At 44.0% G+C, this 19,287-nt stretch overlaps 1 protein-coding gene across 1 annotated transcript in view; it reads left to right on the top strand.

The window, feature by feature from the left end:
• LOC120394432 (butyrophilin subfamily 1 member A1-like) overlaps positions 1–19,219 on the top strand; it is a 38,335-nt gene extending 19,116 nt beyond the window's left edge. The window contains exons 8-17 of the mRNA XM_039518661.1: positions 2,553–2,573; positions 4,673–4,693; positions 5,727–5,747; positions 6,724–6,744; positions 7,995–8,015; positions 13,313–13,333; positions 15,315–15,335; positions 16,158–16,178; positions 17,821–17,847; positions 18,269–19,219. Coding sequence (XP_039374595.1) covers positions 2,553–2,573; positions 4,673–4,693; positions 5,727–5,747; positions 6,724–6,744; positions 7,995–8,015; positions 13,313–13,333; positions 15,315–15,335; positions 16,158–16,178; positions 17,821–17,847; positions 18,269–18,798 — 725 coding nt within the window. The 3' untranslated portion in view covers positions 18,799–19,219. The remainder of the gene's footprint in view (positions 1–2,552; positions 2,574–4,672; positions 4,694–5,726; positions 5,748–6,723; positions 6,745–7,994; positions 8,016–13,312; positions 13,334–15,314; positions 15,336–16,157; positions 16,179–17,820; positions 17,848–18,268) is intronic.
• Positions 19,220–19,287: the final 68 nt, after the last annotated feature.

The raw sequence follows: 19,287 nt of genomic DNA, 5'->3' as shown, positions 1-19,287 counted from the left end.
ATGTTAACTGTATTTTCTGGAATCCTTCCATCTTTCCCTCTGAAGTATGTGGAAGCAGCTTGACTCTGAAGCAGCCTAAGGACCAGTCTTGCAAAATCATCCACACTCAGTCCCCAGTTCTCTGTTCTGGCACACAGTGTGTCCTGGCCAGGACTTGCTGTGGGTGGGAAGGGAGGAAGTGGTCACCTAAAGCCATCTTTGTACTTCCGTGTATTCTGGATCCAGTCCCTGATACTGACAACAGCTCCCTCAGAACTGCTCTTACCTACAGTCAGTTGTCCATGTTCCCAGGAATAGCTGGAGTGCAGTCCCTCCTCCTCTTCCCCAAGACATCCACCTTTACTCTGAACCAGGGCCAGCCTTACAGGTAGGCGACATGGGCCACTGCCCAGTGCACTGTGCTCAGGGGGGTGACATGTTCAAGAGGCCAGGAGAAGGGCAGGCTTGGGTGCAAGGTCACAGAAGGAAGCTCGGGTCAATGCAGTGAAGGAGTAAGTAGTGAGGTTCAGGGATGATGGGGGAATGGGGAGCCTGGGGAGGCAGCAGGGGGCAGGGATGATGGTGGGATGGGTGGAGAGGTAGCAAAGGCCAGGTGTGATGAGGGGTGGGTTCGGAGCCCAGAGTGGCAACAGGCCCTGGGCATATGCAGAATCAGTGGGAGTCAGGGATAATGGGGGGTTGGATGGGGTTCAGGGGAGGCAGCAAAGGTCAGCGGTGATGGTGGTCTGGGCTGGGTTAGGAGTCCAGAGAGGGGGAGGGAGAGCTCAGTGGTTTGAGCATGGGCCTGCTAAACCCAAAATTGTGAGTTCAATCTTTGAAAGGGCCATTTAGCGATCTGAGCCAAAAATCTTTCAGGGGATTGGTCCTGCTTTGAGCAGGGAGTTGGACTAGATGATCTCCTGAGGTCCTTTCCAACTCTCATATTCTATTCTAAGAGGCAGCGGGCCCAGGGGGGAGACAGAGTGGACCAGCAGTGATAGGGACATGATGGAGGCAGCAGAGGCCAGGTGTAATAGGGGTATGGATGGGGGGCCCAGGGAGGCAGCAGGTGTCCAGGGACAATAGAGGGTAGGGTGGGATCATGGGGAGGCAGTAGTTGCCAAGGGCACCAAAATACAAGTTCTCTGAGGGTGACATTTTCCCTGAGGGCAGCCTTTTTGGAACTGGTGGGGTGTGAGGGAGAGAGTGAAATGCCATGAAACTTCACACAGATCTGCCTTGCCTGGAAAATCCAAACATGCCTGGGCTGTTTCCTAGACCTGAATCTCTCTGTCCAATTTCTGAAGAGTAAATAAACTTGCACTTGCTTAATATTAGCCAAAACATGAGACTTGGCATTTCATATTTATTACACATTTCATTATTTAGTACATTTTGTAGCTGATAAAAATAATTAACAAATTGAACTGTAAAATTAAATAAATTATCATTATTAATATTTGTGTTATGGTAGGGCCTCCATCTTTCTGTCCCTCCATCTATCTCTGACAGATGTCTGATATTAGCTGTGCCTTGAAACAGCCAGAATGAACCATTCACATGACATAATTCCGACCCAAAAACTCTATCAATATAAATCAAAGGCTACAAGCAGGTGCCTGTGCTCCCTCATGTGAATACTTGGACCCTCAGGCAGATTGTTCCAGGGAATGTAAAACCATTTCTCTGCTCCGGCTGGCTGCTCCCCACCACCTGCTTCCCTCAGGCCTTTGTGGAGAGGATGATGGGTGTGAACTGTTGTGCTCCCTACCCTGTGCAAAATCCCTTTGTCCCTTGGGGATTTCTGGAGTCAAGACTCCCCAGCCCCATACAAAGTTTTTCAGATAGATCAGGCTGCCAGTCACATTCCCCCAGAATCCCACAACAGCCTGAAAGACTTACCAGGTTCTCCAGCCCCCAGGCCCAGCTCTTTGAGAGCATTAAGGATGCCCTTTAATACTCTCAAGGGGCAGTTGAAGAGCCAAATACAACTTGTTAGAGTGGGATGAGGAGGGCATTAGCAGCAAGTGAAGTTTCTGTCCCCTATTCCATGCCCCACCATCCACCCTTATCTGAGGTTATGCTCCCTCCATAAGCAAATGATTACTGAAAAGGTTCTTCACACCTACAACAGCCCAAAGCTAATAAAGATGCAGCCAGATGAGCAAGAAAGTTGTTCTCCTCTCCTGTTCTCTACCTGTTGTCTTTTTGTTGCTCCCTGGTCCCCCGTGGAGGGATGTAAGTAGTGCAGTATCTCTCCCCATCCCCGGTGACATAGCAGCTACATAGACAAGAATGCATCAGGATTTTCCCTTTATCAGGATCTTTATGCTCCTTTCTTTTCAGGAAATAGTTCCATGCAGAAAAAGAAGACCTAGGTCAACCTTATAATGAGATGTTCCAGTGTTTTATCTGTACTCGATAGCTCGTAACAGGCTGCTTCCAATGCTCCCTTCCTTTGATTTTCCAAATAGCTTGTTCCATATCCAACTCCTACTTCCAGAGAAAACCTTAGCTAAAACCCTGTATGGACAAAAATATTCACACACTGAACTATTTCCTTCTTTTTGCAGAGGAAGTGAGCAAGAGAAAGAGTAAGTCTACACTGATATTTTTAAACATTATACACTGTGATGTATAAGCCCTATACTATTTCATTTCACCACCCATCCCTTTTTACACATGGTGCCCTAATACACCAGGATTGTTTCTAAATTTGCAATGGAATAACTGATGAATTATTTGACTGCAAGAGGAGTTAGAAGGCTGTATTTCTCAATCTTTGCATAGGGTCAGACAATAGAGAGGCCACATTTCGTACCATAATCTGAATCTACGGTTCATGAAAGCAGATGATATTTTATTTGGACTTTAATTTTTGTTATTATTACTTTCTATTTTGACCTGAGTGATCAGCCAAAGTTTTGGGCTTTGGGAATGTTCCAGATGGGAACAGAAATTGCCTTTTTCTTTGGTGGTATCTTGTTTATTTACAAAGAGTGCACAAAGTCCTGCTTCTCCGAATTCAGGAAGAAACAAAAAGAGGAGACAGTTCCTTTGTTCACTGTTGCCAGCCAGCCTTTCCATCCAGCACTCTGTATGGAAAAAAAAGCTTTATTTCAGCTTTCAGGCTGTTTTTCCTTGGCTGTCTCTCTCTGCTTTTATGTTGCTTGCTGTGACTGTCTCTGTCTCTGCCTCTGCTTGTCTTGTCTTTGGCTGTGTCTGCACTACCCTTTTGTGTGTTTTATCTTCTGTTGCCTATCCTAAGAGTGCATATTAAACCCACAGACAAAAACATCTGCTGCATGGAGATGTGTGAATAATGGATTTTTTTGGTACACTGGCAATTCCAAACATTCCTGTGCCCCCAAAATGGTTTTGAGTAAAAAGAAAGGTTTTGCTTTCTTTGACAAAATCCTAATGTATGTTTTCTGCCAGGTGCCAATGGCAGCAACCAGGGTTGAGTTCAATCTGTCTAGGTGTCACTTTCTAAGATAAATAAAATGGAGCCTCAAGGCCCCAAGGAGGGCTCTACTGATATTTCTGGTCCTGGGAAATTAAAATAAAACTGTCCTGGTTATCTTTGTAGGCATTTCCCCACCACTCACAGGCTCTCAGCAGTCTTTTTGGGGGCAGGGAAAGTGGAAAACCCTCAAAAGAAACATGTGTAAACTGACATATAAGTGATTGAGCAATTGCAACCCAAATCAGACAATAGGAATTTGGCCAGTCCCCAACTCCCACATAATAGATGTCCAACTGATGGGTAAAACTTGGGAAGCATCATGGACAGTGCTGCAGGATATTCAAACCATGTAGACACTCATATATCAGCAGCTGTTGCTATGTTTTGGGCTCTTTAACTGGACCTGTAGGGAAGTTGCCATAAGCTTGCTGTGAAAATATAGACCCATGGCTATTATATCAACTCTGTAGTATGGCAGAGGAAACATGGGGTCTGAGGAAGGCTGAAGAGTGGAAGATTGAATTTTTTTATTCTTGTCATCTTCGTCAGCTGCTTCATATCAAGTGTCAGAACAGGATGAGCAATGAGGTTATTTGTAACAGCAATGAGGATATTGCTTTGAGCAGGGGGTTGGACTAGATGACCTCCTAAGGTCCCTTCCAACCCCGATACTCTATGATTCTAACTGAACCCAGGAGCTGCTTCCATCAGCACTGGTTCCAGTTTCAATGGCTCTCTAAATGGCTACTGTATTATGGAAACCTGTTGGCCAAATTACCCCAAATTTGGATCTGTCACCGAGCCAGCTCCCCCATATGGCACACCAAATTTCAAGGCACTCCAAGGAGCAAGGCTGATTCTAGAAGTGTTGAGATTAGGTGACCAGATGGGCTTTGTGTTACATAGGAACCTATTATCCCGCAACTATTTAACCAGATTTTTGTCAATTGCTATTTGGTCACCATAGTAGAGCTATAAACAAAAACTTGGTCTAAACCTTAACTAAAGGAGACCTTGTGGTCTGCTATAATAAGTATTAGCATTTTGTGTTTATACACTCTAGGGAATGCAATTCTTCCTAACAGAAGAGTTAAATAAAAGAAGATCTACATATCTACTTCTAATATTTTACCGCTGAAAGAAGAAATGTTTTATATAAATGTTGTTACACTTATTTCCTCTTGACTTCATTGCACATTGACAGTCTGTTTTTTTTTGTTTGTTTAGATTCAAAAAACTGTAAACCAGGTAAGTTTGAATTGGCTTTTTAACAGTTACAAGCAAAAATAGAGTTATGCCACAAAAACAGTCCCAAATGTTTTTGATTTTGCTTGTACTTGAGTCTCTCTCACTACACTGTTTAATGGGGATATGTTATTGCTTAGTAGTTTTATTTTCTACTAATTTCTTGAAAATTCCATTAAACAATCCACAAAATCTGGAAAACTACGCACACACTAAAAATATTTGTTTTTATTGTACAGATACACACAAAATAGAAATGAGTAAATTTTAATTCTTGTTTGAACAGTTACATTGAAAGGGCCACATTCTACCCTCAGACTCACCTGTGCTTCAATGTAACTGAGAGCAGAAACTGAACTATAGAGGATCAACAACAATGAGCCATGTGGGATTTCATCTAACCTGCACTACCCCCCCCCCAAATAGTCTATTGCTCAGAAGTGTTTTTAGTGAAACACACAGTGCAGTGATTAATGAGTGAATTGTTTCACAAGCTGAAGTTAAGCTGAAGGGTTTATTAATATAGTGAAGAGATTGAACACTGATTTTTTTTCTAAGATTAATAAATGAAATTTTTTCTGGTAAGAAAAAAAGAAATATTCCAAAATCTGCTGAATATTTCTGTTGTGTTCTCAGAATTTGGTTAATATCTGATCAGATTTTACCCCCTATTGGTTGGATAACACTGCACACCTGGTAGTGGTGGAAGTCTTCATCATGTCTAACACTGGTTGTGTTTTTGTGTACTCCACAGTGGGGTTTTGGAGTCCCTGTGGCAGTGAGAAAGGGTGGGTGGGGAGGTTCAGGGTTACTGTAGGTCTGAGGTGGATTTTCCATTTCATGGTGGGAAATTCTGCATTTCCAGTGAGGGGAGCTGGATCAGACCATGAATCAAGGGGTGGGGTAGAATGAGAAGGTTCGGCAGTGGGGGCTGAGGGATGCATGTGCAGCAATTTTTTACCCTGGGAATTGCATCTCAGTTCAAACCAATGTCTGTGAGAAAACTGTAAAGATGATTTGGTGATTTTTCTTTCAGACCAAGTCCAAGAAAGGGAGGGTAAGTTTCCATTGCTTTCTGAACATTGACACCAAACAGAATAACACTCTAGGAGTGATCCTGTGTAGTTACTTTCAGATGTCACTACTCAAAATGAAGCAAGAGCCATTTGTTTTCTGCTGGGTTTTCTTTCCATCCTGATTAGATCGCCCGTAGTAAATTAAAAAGGTATATGGCCCCAGAGGTAATTATCCTGGCTGCACAGCCAGCTCTTACAGCCAATGGTATAAGGGCTTTGTTGAGAGCAAGAGTGTGCATTGAGGGAATGGCAGAGCCCACCTGTGCTCCAGACCTATAGGGCCCCTCCCCAGCTGGTGTATGTTAGAGCAGCAATGGCTCTGAGCTAATACTTTGTAAGGTTTGCCACATCACATTTGATAAACCCTGTCTTGTGTTGGGTCTCAGGTAGCGGTGGTTCCAAATGGCATTTTTTCCATAGAAAATTTCACCTCTATAGACTAGATCTTCTCTGATGAACCATGGTCACTCTCTTGGTAAGCGGAGCCTGTGCATCATGGTCTCACTGACCATGGTGTATCTTGGTATATATAATCCAGTCGGGGAACCCGGACCATATAAGAATATGGGGACATGAAATAACCAAATCACAACTCTCACCAATTTTCCTCCAAAATATTTCACTTTTCAGTTAAAACTAAATATTTTTGTTTGTTTGTTTTATGACAAATCAATGTTTTCTGTCTTAAGCAGATACTCTGAAAAAAAATCATTTTGTTGGAAACCCAATCTTCCACTGAAAAACTGTTTCAAGAGAGAATTTTTGATCAACACTAATTTCAGTCTCTGGTTTCTAACTGATACTTCCAAAATGTGTGGGATTTCAGGAAACTGGGATGTGCATCCACCATCTATTTTGCCCTTTTCAGAAGCTCCCAAGGACAGTCATTTTATTATGTAGTATACATTTGAAAATAATGTGTAAAAATCTAAATATTTGGATGTTTTTCTTTTTCAGAAACATCTGAGATAGTTGATAGTAAGTCTGTTTTGATGTCATACCATTTTCTCTCACAGATGATTTTATCATTATGTCTTTCTTTTCCTGGGATAGTATCCTTGGTCCTGCAGAGGAGAGACAGTCCCATCTCTGAGGTGCTTTCAGCCTGGCAGAGGAGAATTAGGTGTATTGTATAGAAGACAGTGTGTCAACCTAGGTTGGCAACCTAGGGCATCTGGATGAACAGTTAATGCTTGGCAAGCTGGGGTGTAAATCAATAGTGCATTAGCTGTCCATGTGGACCCTGCTGGCACACACTAATGATTCCCTAATGTGCTTTCATGTGCTCTGCTTTGAAGCAGGAGCAGTTCAGTGTCCACTAGGGGACTGTTAGTGTGCGGCAGCAGGGTGTACATGGACATTTAATGCATGGCCGGCTATTGCACTGTGGATTTACATCAAAGCTTGCTGTGCACTAACTGTGCACCTAGACAGAACAACCAGTACATGACTGAGCATGGGTCCTTCTTTCCTTCCCCCCTGCATTGCATCCCAGAGAGGGCAGGTGCGTGAGTTAGCCCTTTCTCCTCCCATGATCCCTTGGTTCTCAAAGACCTGCAGGTGTCACAAATGGGAGGGCAGTTCAGGGGTCACATTATTAGGGGCTTCTATAACCCCCACCCTTCCCTGTGATATTTCACATTTGAGGGTGGTTTGAGGGACATTAGTGGAAGCAGGGGACCGTTAGTGGACGTAGGGACGGCTTAGGGGGTAGCCAGGGAGGGTAAGAGGGGATTCTTAACCAGTGAACTGTTGGAGGTTCACCAGTTAAGGCAGCTGTGAAGCCAAATGACTAATGCCACCCCCTTGTGGTGTGGAGGGTTATTTGCAACATTTGTGCATGTAGCTCCATACACATCAGCACTGAAACAATTCAGTACTTAGCCTTAAAGACTGAAGGACGATTTGTGATGTTACCTACTGCTCCCCACAGTGGATTGAAGCACTTTTGTGTGTGGATGTAAGTTCATTTCAATAGATTTACAAGGAGACAAATGACATTCTGTGGTCAAGCCAAGGCCTAAGGTGTTACAATACCTCAATTCATGCAGTTGGGCAGGTCAAGGAAATTTTTGGAACTTGATATTAATTATTATTATTTACTTGGCAATGTCTGGAATCTCTACTAGATGCAGTATGTCATGGTATTTGTTTGCCTATGTTTTATTAGAAGTGGTGTGTGAATGTACTTAAACATAAGGTTGTTTTTGTTTTTTTTTCTTGTCTAGAAGGAACGGACAGTACAAAGGGTAAGTTTGAATTTATATTGGGACAGTTACATTTGTAGGAGAACTATGTACCTTCACTATAACAATAACATTTTACTCACTTTCACAACTTGGGAGGTGTGTGACCTTCAATGGTGCCCTGTATGTAAAAAGGAGGCAGGGACATACTAGGGACCTGCTAAGCACCTGCCACAGGCATATGTACAGAGAAGGCTTAATATGACTAATTGCGGCATAGGGAATCTGTGAAACTTATGTGTTGGGTGTAGTGGAGTCAGACAAGTTTCCACTCAGATACATAAAATAAAGTATTGCTCAGGGTGAGGAGTTTTCAATCTATTGATGAGAAAAAACAATTATTCTTTGGACTTGTCTATATGGGGAGGTTGACTGGCATAATTATTCCAGAAAAAACTCCTCATTTGGACACTTCTATTTTGGAGGGAAAATGCCTTTTTTCTAGGTTAGCTTGCTCTATTTTGGAAGTGGATGAAGCGAAGGACCTCCATGACTTTAAGATTAAGCTAGATAAGTTTATGGAGGAGATGGTATGATAGGATAACGGGCTTAGTCAATAGGTCAATTAAGTGCCACACTGGTAAATAGTACAATGGGTCAATGATATGATATAACCTTTTTCAAGAGGGTATGGCTGGAGAGTCTTGCCCGCATGCTCGGGGTTCAGCTGACCGCCATATTTGGGGTCGGGAAGGAATTTTCCTCCAGGGAAGATTGGCAGTGGCCCTGGAGGTTTTTCGCCTTCCTCCGAAGTATGGGGCAGGGGTCGCTTGCTAAAGGAGTGGGTGGAGCGGCTTATGTGGCCTGCATCTTGCAGGAGGTCAGACTAGATGATCATAATGGTCCCTTCTGATCTTGAATTCTATGATTCTATGATTCTATGATTCTAAGCTAAACTGGAAAAGGCCCCTTTTCTGGAAAAAGAGTGCCCATGGGGGAGATACTCCTGAATAGCTATAGAACTTTAAATTCATACCTTATGTTAAAGAGAGATGCCCTGCATTGTGGGCCTAGATTAGCTTTAAGTGAATTAACTAGAGTCAGTGATTTAGAGGATCTGTGCTATGCCGCAGATGGCATAGTCTCCTGGTAGCACCCTTTAATGTGCCAGACTCCCAAAGGACTATTCCACAAGGGCAGGCCACCCTTCAGTGCCTCCAAGACTGAGGCTACAGGCTCCAGCACTCCTATTTCACACCAAGAGATCTGACCACCAAGTTCAACTAAGATGGACTCTGTCAGCACCTCAGCAAGTATTTGCAGTGACCCTTCAGCAGCTTCAACAAAACTGAGTAGGGTTTATTAATCAACTGGAACACGACATCTGGAAGTTGTTAGGCTAGCACAGAGATGCAAAGGTTAAGACATCCAAACTGGCCAAGCCAGGGTTCCATTGAACTTGCTGCTTGGTTTCCTCTCTGTATCTCTGTCCTGTTGTCTCCCAGTCCCAGATGAGCTCCTATGTCTCTATAAAAGCCAGATCTTATCCTCACCCCTTTTCACCTCTTGATCGATAGTCCTCCTCTGCAAAGCCAGACAGAGCTCACACGTTCCACCTGCTGGAACTTCCAGTTGTTAGATGCCAATCATTGGAGTTACCCTTGCCTTCCCGGATCCTCCTTCGATATGGGTCAGTTTCAGCCTGTCTTCAGTGACCCGTTCATATCACTCAAGACAGTTACATGACACACACACCTCATGTCTCCTGCTCTGCTCCAGGAGCAGCATGTTAACTCTTCTGCACCCACTGGGTAGCAATCCCAAGTCAAATGAGTCACTCCCACATGTATCTGTCATGAAATATTACAGAAAATCCACATTCATCCAGGGCCAGTTCTAGGCACTAGCAAACCAAGCACATGCTTGGGGCAGCACATTTTCAGGGCGGCATTTCAGACACCTTTTTTATTATTATTTTTTGCTTTGGACAGCAAAAACCTAGAGCTGGCACTGGCAGCAGCAGCATGTTGTGCGTGGAGGGTACCCTGGGGCTGCTGCGGTTCGCGCCCCGGAGGATCAGTGCCCGCACCTTGTGACTGAGACAGGCAGGCTCTGAGCGGGGACACTCAGGCTGAGAGCTGCCCCACGGGGCACATGGAGCCGCCTGCAGATGCCGCAGGGCAGCCGTCTCCCAGCGCTGCAGCTGGGGCTGGGCGAAGTGGCCTGAGCCGCCCAGGGACTGCGGCAGGTTGGCCAGAAGCAGCAGCAGCAGAGGCACCATAGAGGGTGGGGCGCTGCCATGTGGGACTCGCATCCCACTCTCCAGGGCTCTGCTGCCTCTGGGGCTGCCCTACTCCAGCTCCTCAGCCTCCTGTCAGGGCAGGACCCTGGGCTGAGGCGCAGTCCAGGATTCCCACTGCTTACCCTGACCCTGCCAGTGCTGGACTGGAAGTCCAGGGCTGGGGTGGGGTGGCAGAGAGTGCGGGTAGGGGGGGAGAGCCCAGTGCTGGGGCAGCAGGGGGTGCGGGTGGGGAAGGGCACTGGTGGGGGGAGTGAGAGCCCAGGGCTGGGGTGGGGGGCAGCCAAAATATTTTTTGCTTGGGGCGGCATAAACCTAGAGCTGGCCCTGCATTCATCGCACCTACTTGGCATGATGGCTCCAGACCTCCTCAGGTTATGGCTAGAGATATCCTCTTCCTTCATTTTCTCCCCCTATGTCTCCTATCCTGCAATTTAATCTCTGCTGTTGACCTTCACACTTGTGCAGATTTCCACTGCAATCATCCACTTAGAGCCATCTTCTTCGAGGCCGACCTGTGGTCTTTTCTGTTCTTGCGGGTACCACTCAGTAATGATTGCAGTCCCCCTATTGTCCGTGAACTGTGCTATGTGGCCCGCCCATCGTATCTTATTATATCTGCTTTCCATGACAATATCTTTCACACTGCTGCATTCTCTAATAATTTCATTTGGGATATGATCCAGAAGGGAAATTCCCAGCATAGCTTGCTCCATTGCTCTTTCAGCTACCGACAGCTGCTGTTCTTCTTTCTTCATCAGTGCCCACATTTCACTGCCATACAGCATGGCTGACAACCAGTGATGAGCTGCCAAAATATTAACAACCGGTTCCCTCCTCCTCACCCCATGAGGGGTCATGCCCCCCCGACTCCTGTCCCATCCAACACCCCCATGTTCCTTGACAGCCCCCCGCTACCCATGCCATATCCACCCCCCTTCCCTGTCCCCTGACTGCCCCTTGCTACTCCATCCAACCCCTTCTCTCATTCCTGATGGCACCCGGGACCTCTACCCCATCCAACCACCCCTTCTCTCTGTCCCCTGACTGTCCCTGGAATCCCTACCCCTAACTGCCCCCCACCGCCCCATCCAACCCCTGCTCCTTTCTGACTGCCCCCCAGACCCTTGCCCCCATTCAATCCCCCTGTTCCCTGCCCTCTGAATGCTCCAACACTAGTCCACCCCCCTCAACTCCCCTGCCCTCTTCCAACACCCCCTCCCTGCTCCCCTTACCTTGCTGCCTGCAGATAGGGGCCCAGCTGGGCTGGGGCTGGAGCTGAGCCACGCCACTGGGCCGGACCTGGACGCGGACCCCGGGGCAGCAGGAGCCGAGCCCCTGCCGTGCCCCGCCATGCCGCCTGGACCCCGGGGCAGCAGGAGCCCAGCCCCTGCCGCGCCCCGTCGTGCCGCCCGGACCGGCAGGAGCCCAGCCCCCGCCACGCCCCGCCGCGCCGCCCGGACCCCGGGGCGGCAGGAGCCCCGCCGCGCCACGCCACGCCACCCGGCCAGACCCGGACCCGGAGCAGGAGCCCAGCCGGACCTCCCCGCCCCTCCCCCCCCCAGCCCAGCTTACCTGCCTGCCTGCCTGTTCAGGCTTCCCGCGAACATCTGATTCGCGGGAAGCAGGGGCGGGGGAGGAGAAAGGGGCGGAGCAGGAGAGGAGGGGGAAGTGAGCTTGGGCCGGAGCTTTTGTTAAATTTAGCAGCCCTTATAGAACTGCTGGAACAACCGGTTCTAAAAGGGCTGCTAAATTTAACAACCGGATCGCGCGAACCGGTGCGAACCGGCTCAAGCTCACCACTGCTGACAACACTGTTGAATTGAAGATATCTGTATGTATGGTCTTGTCATTTTTTCCTTTGAGGATGTCCTTGATGGAATTAAACGCACACCATCCTGCCTGAATCCTTTGCGAGAGTTCTCTGTTCATGTCTTGGTGCATATTAACTTCTTTGCCCAAATATACGTACTGTTCCACTTCTTCAATTTCTTCTCCTGTTAACATTATTCAGGCTTTTCAAAAGATGTCTGATCGAATGTATTTTGTTGTGCAACAGTTCATTTTCAGAACGACCTCACTGCTTTTCTAGTCGAGTCTTTGTAGCATGCTCTGCAGTTGGTTAGTGCTTTCGGCAATTAGTACAATTTCGTCCGCGAATCTGAGATGAGAAAATCATTCTCCATTTATATTAACACCACTCCTCCAATTGATCTTGTTCATGACCATTTCAAGGTAGGCAGTAAATAGTTTCGGTGAAATCGTATCACCTTGCTTTACGCCTTTCTCAATTGGGATTCGGAGGGGAGCTTCAAGGAGAGTAATGTCAGTTGTACATCCAGTATTCGCTTCCTTCAACAAACTGATGTACCGCATATTAATAACCTGCTCTGCGAGCGCCTTTAATATTGCATTGAACTCAACACTATCAAGATTCTTGTAATAAGCCATAAATCCAGTGTCTTTATTAAGACCAGGACTTTTAGTGCCTAGCAAAGTTATGAATTTAATCTCCCAGGCTCATCTTTAGAAGGTGTTATGCTGGTTTCCTTTGAGGACGAGGACTGGAAGGTTAGATATGGAGGGATTGTTTAGAAAAAATGTTTACCCACAGGTGGTAAGGTGTCTTTATCTTCATCATTTTTCTGTGTGAGTTCAGTTGAGAATGTAGTGATTGTCTGGTTTCACTCACACAGTTGTTGTGGCATTTAGTGCACTGGATGAGGTATCCCACATGTTGTGATAGGCATGCTGTTGAAAGGTAATAATTGGAGCTATACCAATCTCCTAGAACTGGAAGGGACCTTGAAAGGTCATTGAGTCCTGCCCCCTGCCTTTACTAGCTGGACCAATTTTTGCTCCAGATCCCAAAGTGGCCTCAAGGATTGAACTCATAACCCTGGGTTTACCAGACCAATGCTCAAACCACTGAGCTATCCCTCCCCCCATTAATCTTGCTCACTCCATATCTGACCTCTCAGTCCTCAAAGGAGAGGCATAATATTCACTAACCCAAAAGAAATTAAAATGTCAATATTAAAAAGTTATTTTTGCTTTGCAGATGCACTCCAGATAGAAGTGGGTAAGTTTTGCATTCACTTTTCAAATGTAAATGTCAATTCAGTTCCATGCTCGAAATAAAAGAGATGTAAATGGAAATTAAATTCTCACAGTTATGAACACCAGAAGTGAATTATTTTTCTTGTTAGAATATTATTTTTCTAAAATTTGCTAGGATAGACAAATCAGTGCTATAGCACTATTCCTTCTCTCATTGGGTGAAAAATCTCCCCCGTGGAATGAGTTATTCATCACTTAAATCCCAGCTAGCCCTTCAAAATAGGGCATAGGTGTGTACCTAGACCACAGGTCTAGTCCTTCTCTTTCTCCAGGGATGAATTTCACCCTAAATCAGTCATAACATGTCTTTGATACAGGCAGAGTGAGGTTCTGACAATGTGTTATCAATTATATGATTTGCAATATTCCATTGACTTTAATAATTAAAAGAACAGCACACCCTTTGAGATAGTGAATGTGTTTGGGTGTCCTGCTGACAAAATATAGACCATATAGAACTCTTTCTGGTGGGTTGTTTGTTTTATGATATCTCTCAATTATCTCTTCTCCACACTGCTTTGTGGTCTGGGGATGGTAAGACACACATTCCTGCCAGGCTTCAGGGGTGTTGGAGCCCCTGCAAGCCAAGTCACCCTGATCATGGTGTTCCCCTGAAGGGTGCAGCCATGAATCTCTTTCCCCCATCCCCATGTGTTTAGGGGCTGGTAATGATAAGTCTTTCCATTATGAGGCTTGGTGGAGCAAGGGAAGGGAGATGAGTAGCAAAGCCAACATGGATTGTCTCCTTCCTAGCATAGCACTAAGATGAAAAGGCTGAAGGCATCAGCACATTCCTATTCATGTCATCAGAATGTGTAAAACCAGACACTCCTACTCTTAACAAAAATGAAAAGGTGATGATGGGCTGTGTGAGAAGGTGGGGACACATTTTTTACTTTTTCACCTCATGCCCTCCATCCTTACCTTACAAGAGCTAGGACAAACGTTTTCAAATGGTATCATATGCCAAACAGCTCTTTATCAATGTATTCTCTTGTATTTTATTCTATTAGTAGTAGTGCTGGGTAGAAAATGGTTTCCCTGTACCGTTAGAGTTTTTAACATTTAAAAACATTTTCCCATTCTGAATCAGTATGAAAGTTGAAATCTTGAAATGTTTCATGAACCAAAAGCCTTGTGCCCCCACTCAGTTCACTTTAGGTCAATTGAAGCGTCTTGTTTTGATAAATTTGATTTTTTTTTGAATTTGAAGTGTTTACAAAACTGTTTTAGTGTATATTTACTAAAATTTCTAAACAAAATATATCTCTTTACTTTAAAATTCAAATTCAAATCTTCTCAGTACAAAAATGTTGAAATGGGATGTTTTTAAAATCTCTAACTTTCTTTTATGAAAAGTTTTTTGATTCACAGTTTCAGTGAACAGAACACTATTTCTCAGTTTCAGTTTTGATGAATCAGCATTTTAAACTAAAAAACATTTCATTGAAAAAATTCCAAGTCAGCTCTAATTTCCTCTCTGAGTTTGCCCAATTTCAACTTTCATTGGATCGTTTTATGCATTTCTCTGCTAATTGGCTCTTCAATCTAGTAGAGGAAGGTATAACATGGTTATGTGTCTATAAGCTGAAACTAGACAAATTCAGGCTGGAAATAAGAAGTACATTTTAATGATGATAGTAATTAACCATTGGAAAAATTTGCCAAGGGTTTCTAAGAATTATTTGAGGGAAGTTATGTGGCCTGTCTTATCCCATGGTTCAGATTATATGATCACAGTGGTCTCTTCTGGCTTTGGAATCGAGGAATCCAAGTACCATTGGCTTTGATTCTTGCATTGTACTATTTCTGTACTTACAATATTTTATTAATTACCAAAAATTGTCTTGGTTCTGGATATTAAATTATTTCTGTATGCTATGGAGACAAAATTGGAAGTACAGAGTTACGAATATGATTTTCTATTTGTTTTTCTTTTTCAGAAAGACTCCAGAAAGAAAACAGTTAAGTCCCATTTACTTATCTTGCTTTGAGGATGTCTGGATGGATATTATTTGTGGGAGATGTGGAACTATCAATACAGAAGAGATTGATGATTTTCAGTGTGTCGATAAAAAGGGTCTAGCAGATGGGACGGATGGTTTGTGAGAGCAATTTCCATGCTAAGAGAAGCTTTGGGGTTTTCTCTTCACGGGGTGAGGTTTATTAAAAGGTCTGTCATGGCTGGGAGATAAGTCTGATTCGGTATTGGGCATAGGGACAACAGTTGGGAGTGTGTTTGGCAGTGTAATATATGGGGTGTTTCATATTGAAAACTTTGGGAGTTGTTAAAAAGTAATGTTTGTGAGTATTTGTTAACCCATTACACACACACACACACACTCACAAATGACTATAAGAAGAGAAGACTATCAAAAGAGAGAAAAAAAGTAACTTTAAATTGGTTCTCCTTCAGTGCAAGTCTGTTAAACTGACTATACTGGTAAACTATATATAAAAAGCTGTGCAGGTTCCCTGTTAGAGTTATAGAAGCAAACATATTTTCCTAATAATCTTTTAATTAGTCTCATGCCTTGTGTTTGGACTCCAGAAAGAGGCAGTGTGGAGCACCTCTAAAGCAGTGACAATGCTCAGGATTTCTCTTGTTGCAGTAACAGGTTTTATTGTTACTTTTTACAATGGGGGATGAGTCCGGTTTGGACTTTTGCAGTGGAGTTGCTGAGGGATATCAGATTAGAAGCTTTTCAGGAGAGGTATAATATCTGCTCGCTAACTCAACTGAAATTCACAAGGGGTGTCATTTAAGAATTTTTTTTTCTTTGCAGATGAACTCAAAGTAGAACTGGGTAAGTGTGTGTTGATTCTTTGAATGTAAAAGTCAATTCAGTTCCATGCTGGAAAAGAGATGTAAATAGAAATGAAGTTCTAACAGTCAGAAATATGGGAACTGAAGGATCTTTATTGTTGTTAGAATATTATTTTGATAACATTTGCTAGTATGGACACATGAATGCTACAGACCAATTCCTGCTCCCATTGGGTGAAAGTCTCGTATGTAATGGACTATGCGTCACTATATCTTCAAAATAGGGCATATGTGAGTATCTTGTGTTGTGTAATCCTTGTGTTTCTCGCTGTCCAGAGATAAATTTCATCCCAAATGAGTCCTTACATGTCTTTGAAAGGAGTTAGTCCCTGACAACATGTCTCCAATTATGGCAAATTTCAAATCACAATGACATCAACAATGGCAGAAGAATCACACCCTTTGAGATAGTGACTGTGTGTGGGTGTCCCACATTCAAAATATGAACTGTCTATTACCCTGGCTGATTTTTTGGTGTACCTGTCAATTGTGTCTTCTCCACCACCACCCTCCTTCCCCCTTTGAGGTCTGGGGAGGGAAAGACACACACTCCTGCTAATCTGAAGGATGTAGGGCCCCTTTCATAGCCTGTTACACTGGCTAGGCCTGAGGGGTGCACCTGTATGTCTTTGGGGGCTGGTAGAGAGAGAAACTGTTCATTTCCACTCCTGACCTAAGGGACTTAGTGGAGCTAGAGAGGGGAGAAGAGTAGCAAAGCCAGCATGGATTGACACCTTCCTAGCAGGCACAGTGATGAAAGGGCTGAGGACTTCAGGAGCACTTCCATTTTTTGGTACAGGAAGATGGGAATGGAGAAGCCTTCTTCATTTGCTGAGGGAAGAGGCTGTCTCTCAGCATGTGCAGCAGCTCTGACTGTCTGCATGCAAAGGAGTTGGGCAGGTCGCCAATCAGAGTGGGGTTACCATATAGAAACATCTGAAAACCTATGGCTTATGGGGAAATCCCATAGACCTGGCAAATCAGGGGCCATCTGAAATCCCACAAAGCTGGCAGATCTAAGCCAATTAGACTTTGAAGGGTGTCGCCCAGTTGAAATATCAGTAAGTACAGGTACATTATCAAACAAACATCTGTTTACTTTGGTTATCTTTGTGCAATGATATTTTTTTATGTCTCATCCACTCTCCTCTCTCACCACCCTTTAGCTCTCTCCCCTCTAGGTTATTTGGAGGGAGCAATCCTTTCTCTTATATTCCTCTTCTATCTCCCTTCTTGCTGCAGCCCATTTTCATCTCTCTCATAGCAGGGAAGACAGCAGCTCCAGGTAGAGACTATGTAGCTCCCCACTGCCAGCATCACCACACATATTTCCTAGTGATCTGCTGTCTCTGTCTGAAGCTGAGGAGTGAATGAAGCATGGGACAGACCTGGTGACTCCACAAGAGCCACAAATGGTCCCCCAAACAGTGCAATAACCACAGTGTGTCAGTATACCATTATCATGCTTTGCTTTCTCTTTTCTGCACAAGTAAATCATTCTGTATTGTGTCTGACATCCTCAGTTATCCTCACCTTGGGGCATTTCTGGTGCCCAAAGGCAGAAAATCAGCAGTATGTGCCTCTTTAAATTCAATGTCTGTTGTTTCTCATTTTGATTTCAGAGTGGAGAAGGGCTCGCACCTATGCAGGTAACAGAATACACATCTATCCTGGTAATCAAAAAACATTCAAACTTTAAAAAAACTAGAAACAGAACATATTGCTATCACAGGGATGAAATCTGAGGCCCTACTCCATTTTATCTTAGGCTTTTCTCATTCAGTTCCTTCAACCAGTGTAACTTATATCAGAATCTTGCAAAATATATTTGAGTATCAATAAGATAAACATTCCAGGATCCCTTCCATTTCTGAGTCATGTTCAATCAAATATCACATCTCTGAAATATTTCAGTGTAACCAAATTTTCAGAATAGAACAAGAACAAAACCCATTATAAGTAGGCATTATACCTGAGTAAGGACAGCAGGAATTGGCCCACAAGCCATATCTCCCATGTTTCAATTTATACTGCAATTAGAGATGGGTTTCTTAAATTCTCTCTTTGCAGATAACATCACCCTTAATTCAGCCACAGCTCACCCCAATCTCTCCATTTCTGAGGATAAGAAGAAATTTATTCATGAACCCCAACCTCAGAAAGTTCCATCAACTCCAGAGAGGTTCGATTCAACTGTCTGTGTGTTGGGCTCTGAAGGATTCTCCACTGGAAAGCACTACTGGGAGGTGGATGTCAGGAGCAGCACTGACTGGGACCTGGGAGTGGCCAGAACACCCATACAGAGAAAAGGAAAACTTTCCCTGTCCCCTAAAGAGGGATTCTGGGCTCTGGGTTGGAGTGGGAGAGATTATTGGGCAAAAACTGATCCATGGACCCGGGTCGAGGTGCAAAAAAAGCCCAAGAAAATTGGAGTTTACCTTAGTTACCAAGAGGGGCAGGTGACCTTTTTCAATGTAACTGACATGTCTGTGTTCTTCACATTTAATGATTGTTCATTCTCAGAAGAGGTTTATCCATTCTTTAAAAATTCCCACAAAGAAACATCAATGAGAATTTGTTCTTTAAGAGAAGATGAATGAGCTTAAAGTTGCACTGCCACTCACGAATCCCACTGTATCTTTGAAATCAAATTTCCCATCAATGAATTTGAATTAAATTTTTTCCTCTATATTAATTCTGTGGTGCCATCTCTAGAACAGCACTGTTATTCATTTTATGGCTGTGAACCTATGACATCAAGTTTCTCTCCAATAAAATTTTAACTGTAGTTTTTACTCTGTACTTTGTGAGCTGCCATCTTAATTACTTGCTTTTAACAACAAATGATTTTTTTTGTCACTTCTGACAAATACTGTTATTTGACTAGGCTGTTCAGGAAAGGATATTTGTGTTGCAGATTTTCAGTAGAAATCAGTTCCCATAGTTAGGTCTTCAAGTTTTTCAAGAGCTCAGCTGCCATTTGCCTAGCATGAAAATCCTTAAAAAATCTGACAAAAACTGTCACAGAGGCAGGGGCTGGGTGGATATTAATGGGAGAAAAATCCATCCTGTCTCACACACTCATTTTT

Source organism: Mauremys reevesii, unplaced genomic scaffold, assembly GCF_016161935.1.
Source record: "Mauremys reevesii isolate NIE-2019 unplaced genomic scaffold, ASM1616193v1 Contig59, whole genome shotgun sequence".
In the NCBI taxonomy this organism is placed as follows: Eukaryota; Metazoa; Chordata; order Testudines; family Geoemydidae; genus Mauremys; species Mauremys reevesii.
Note: the sequence above shows the minus strand (reverse complement) of the source record. Positions and strands in the feature narration are given on the sequence as shown.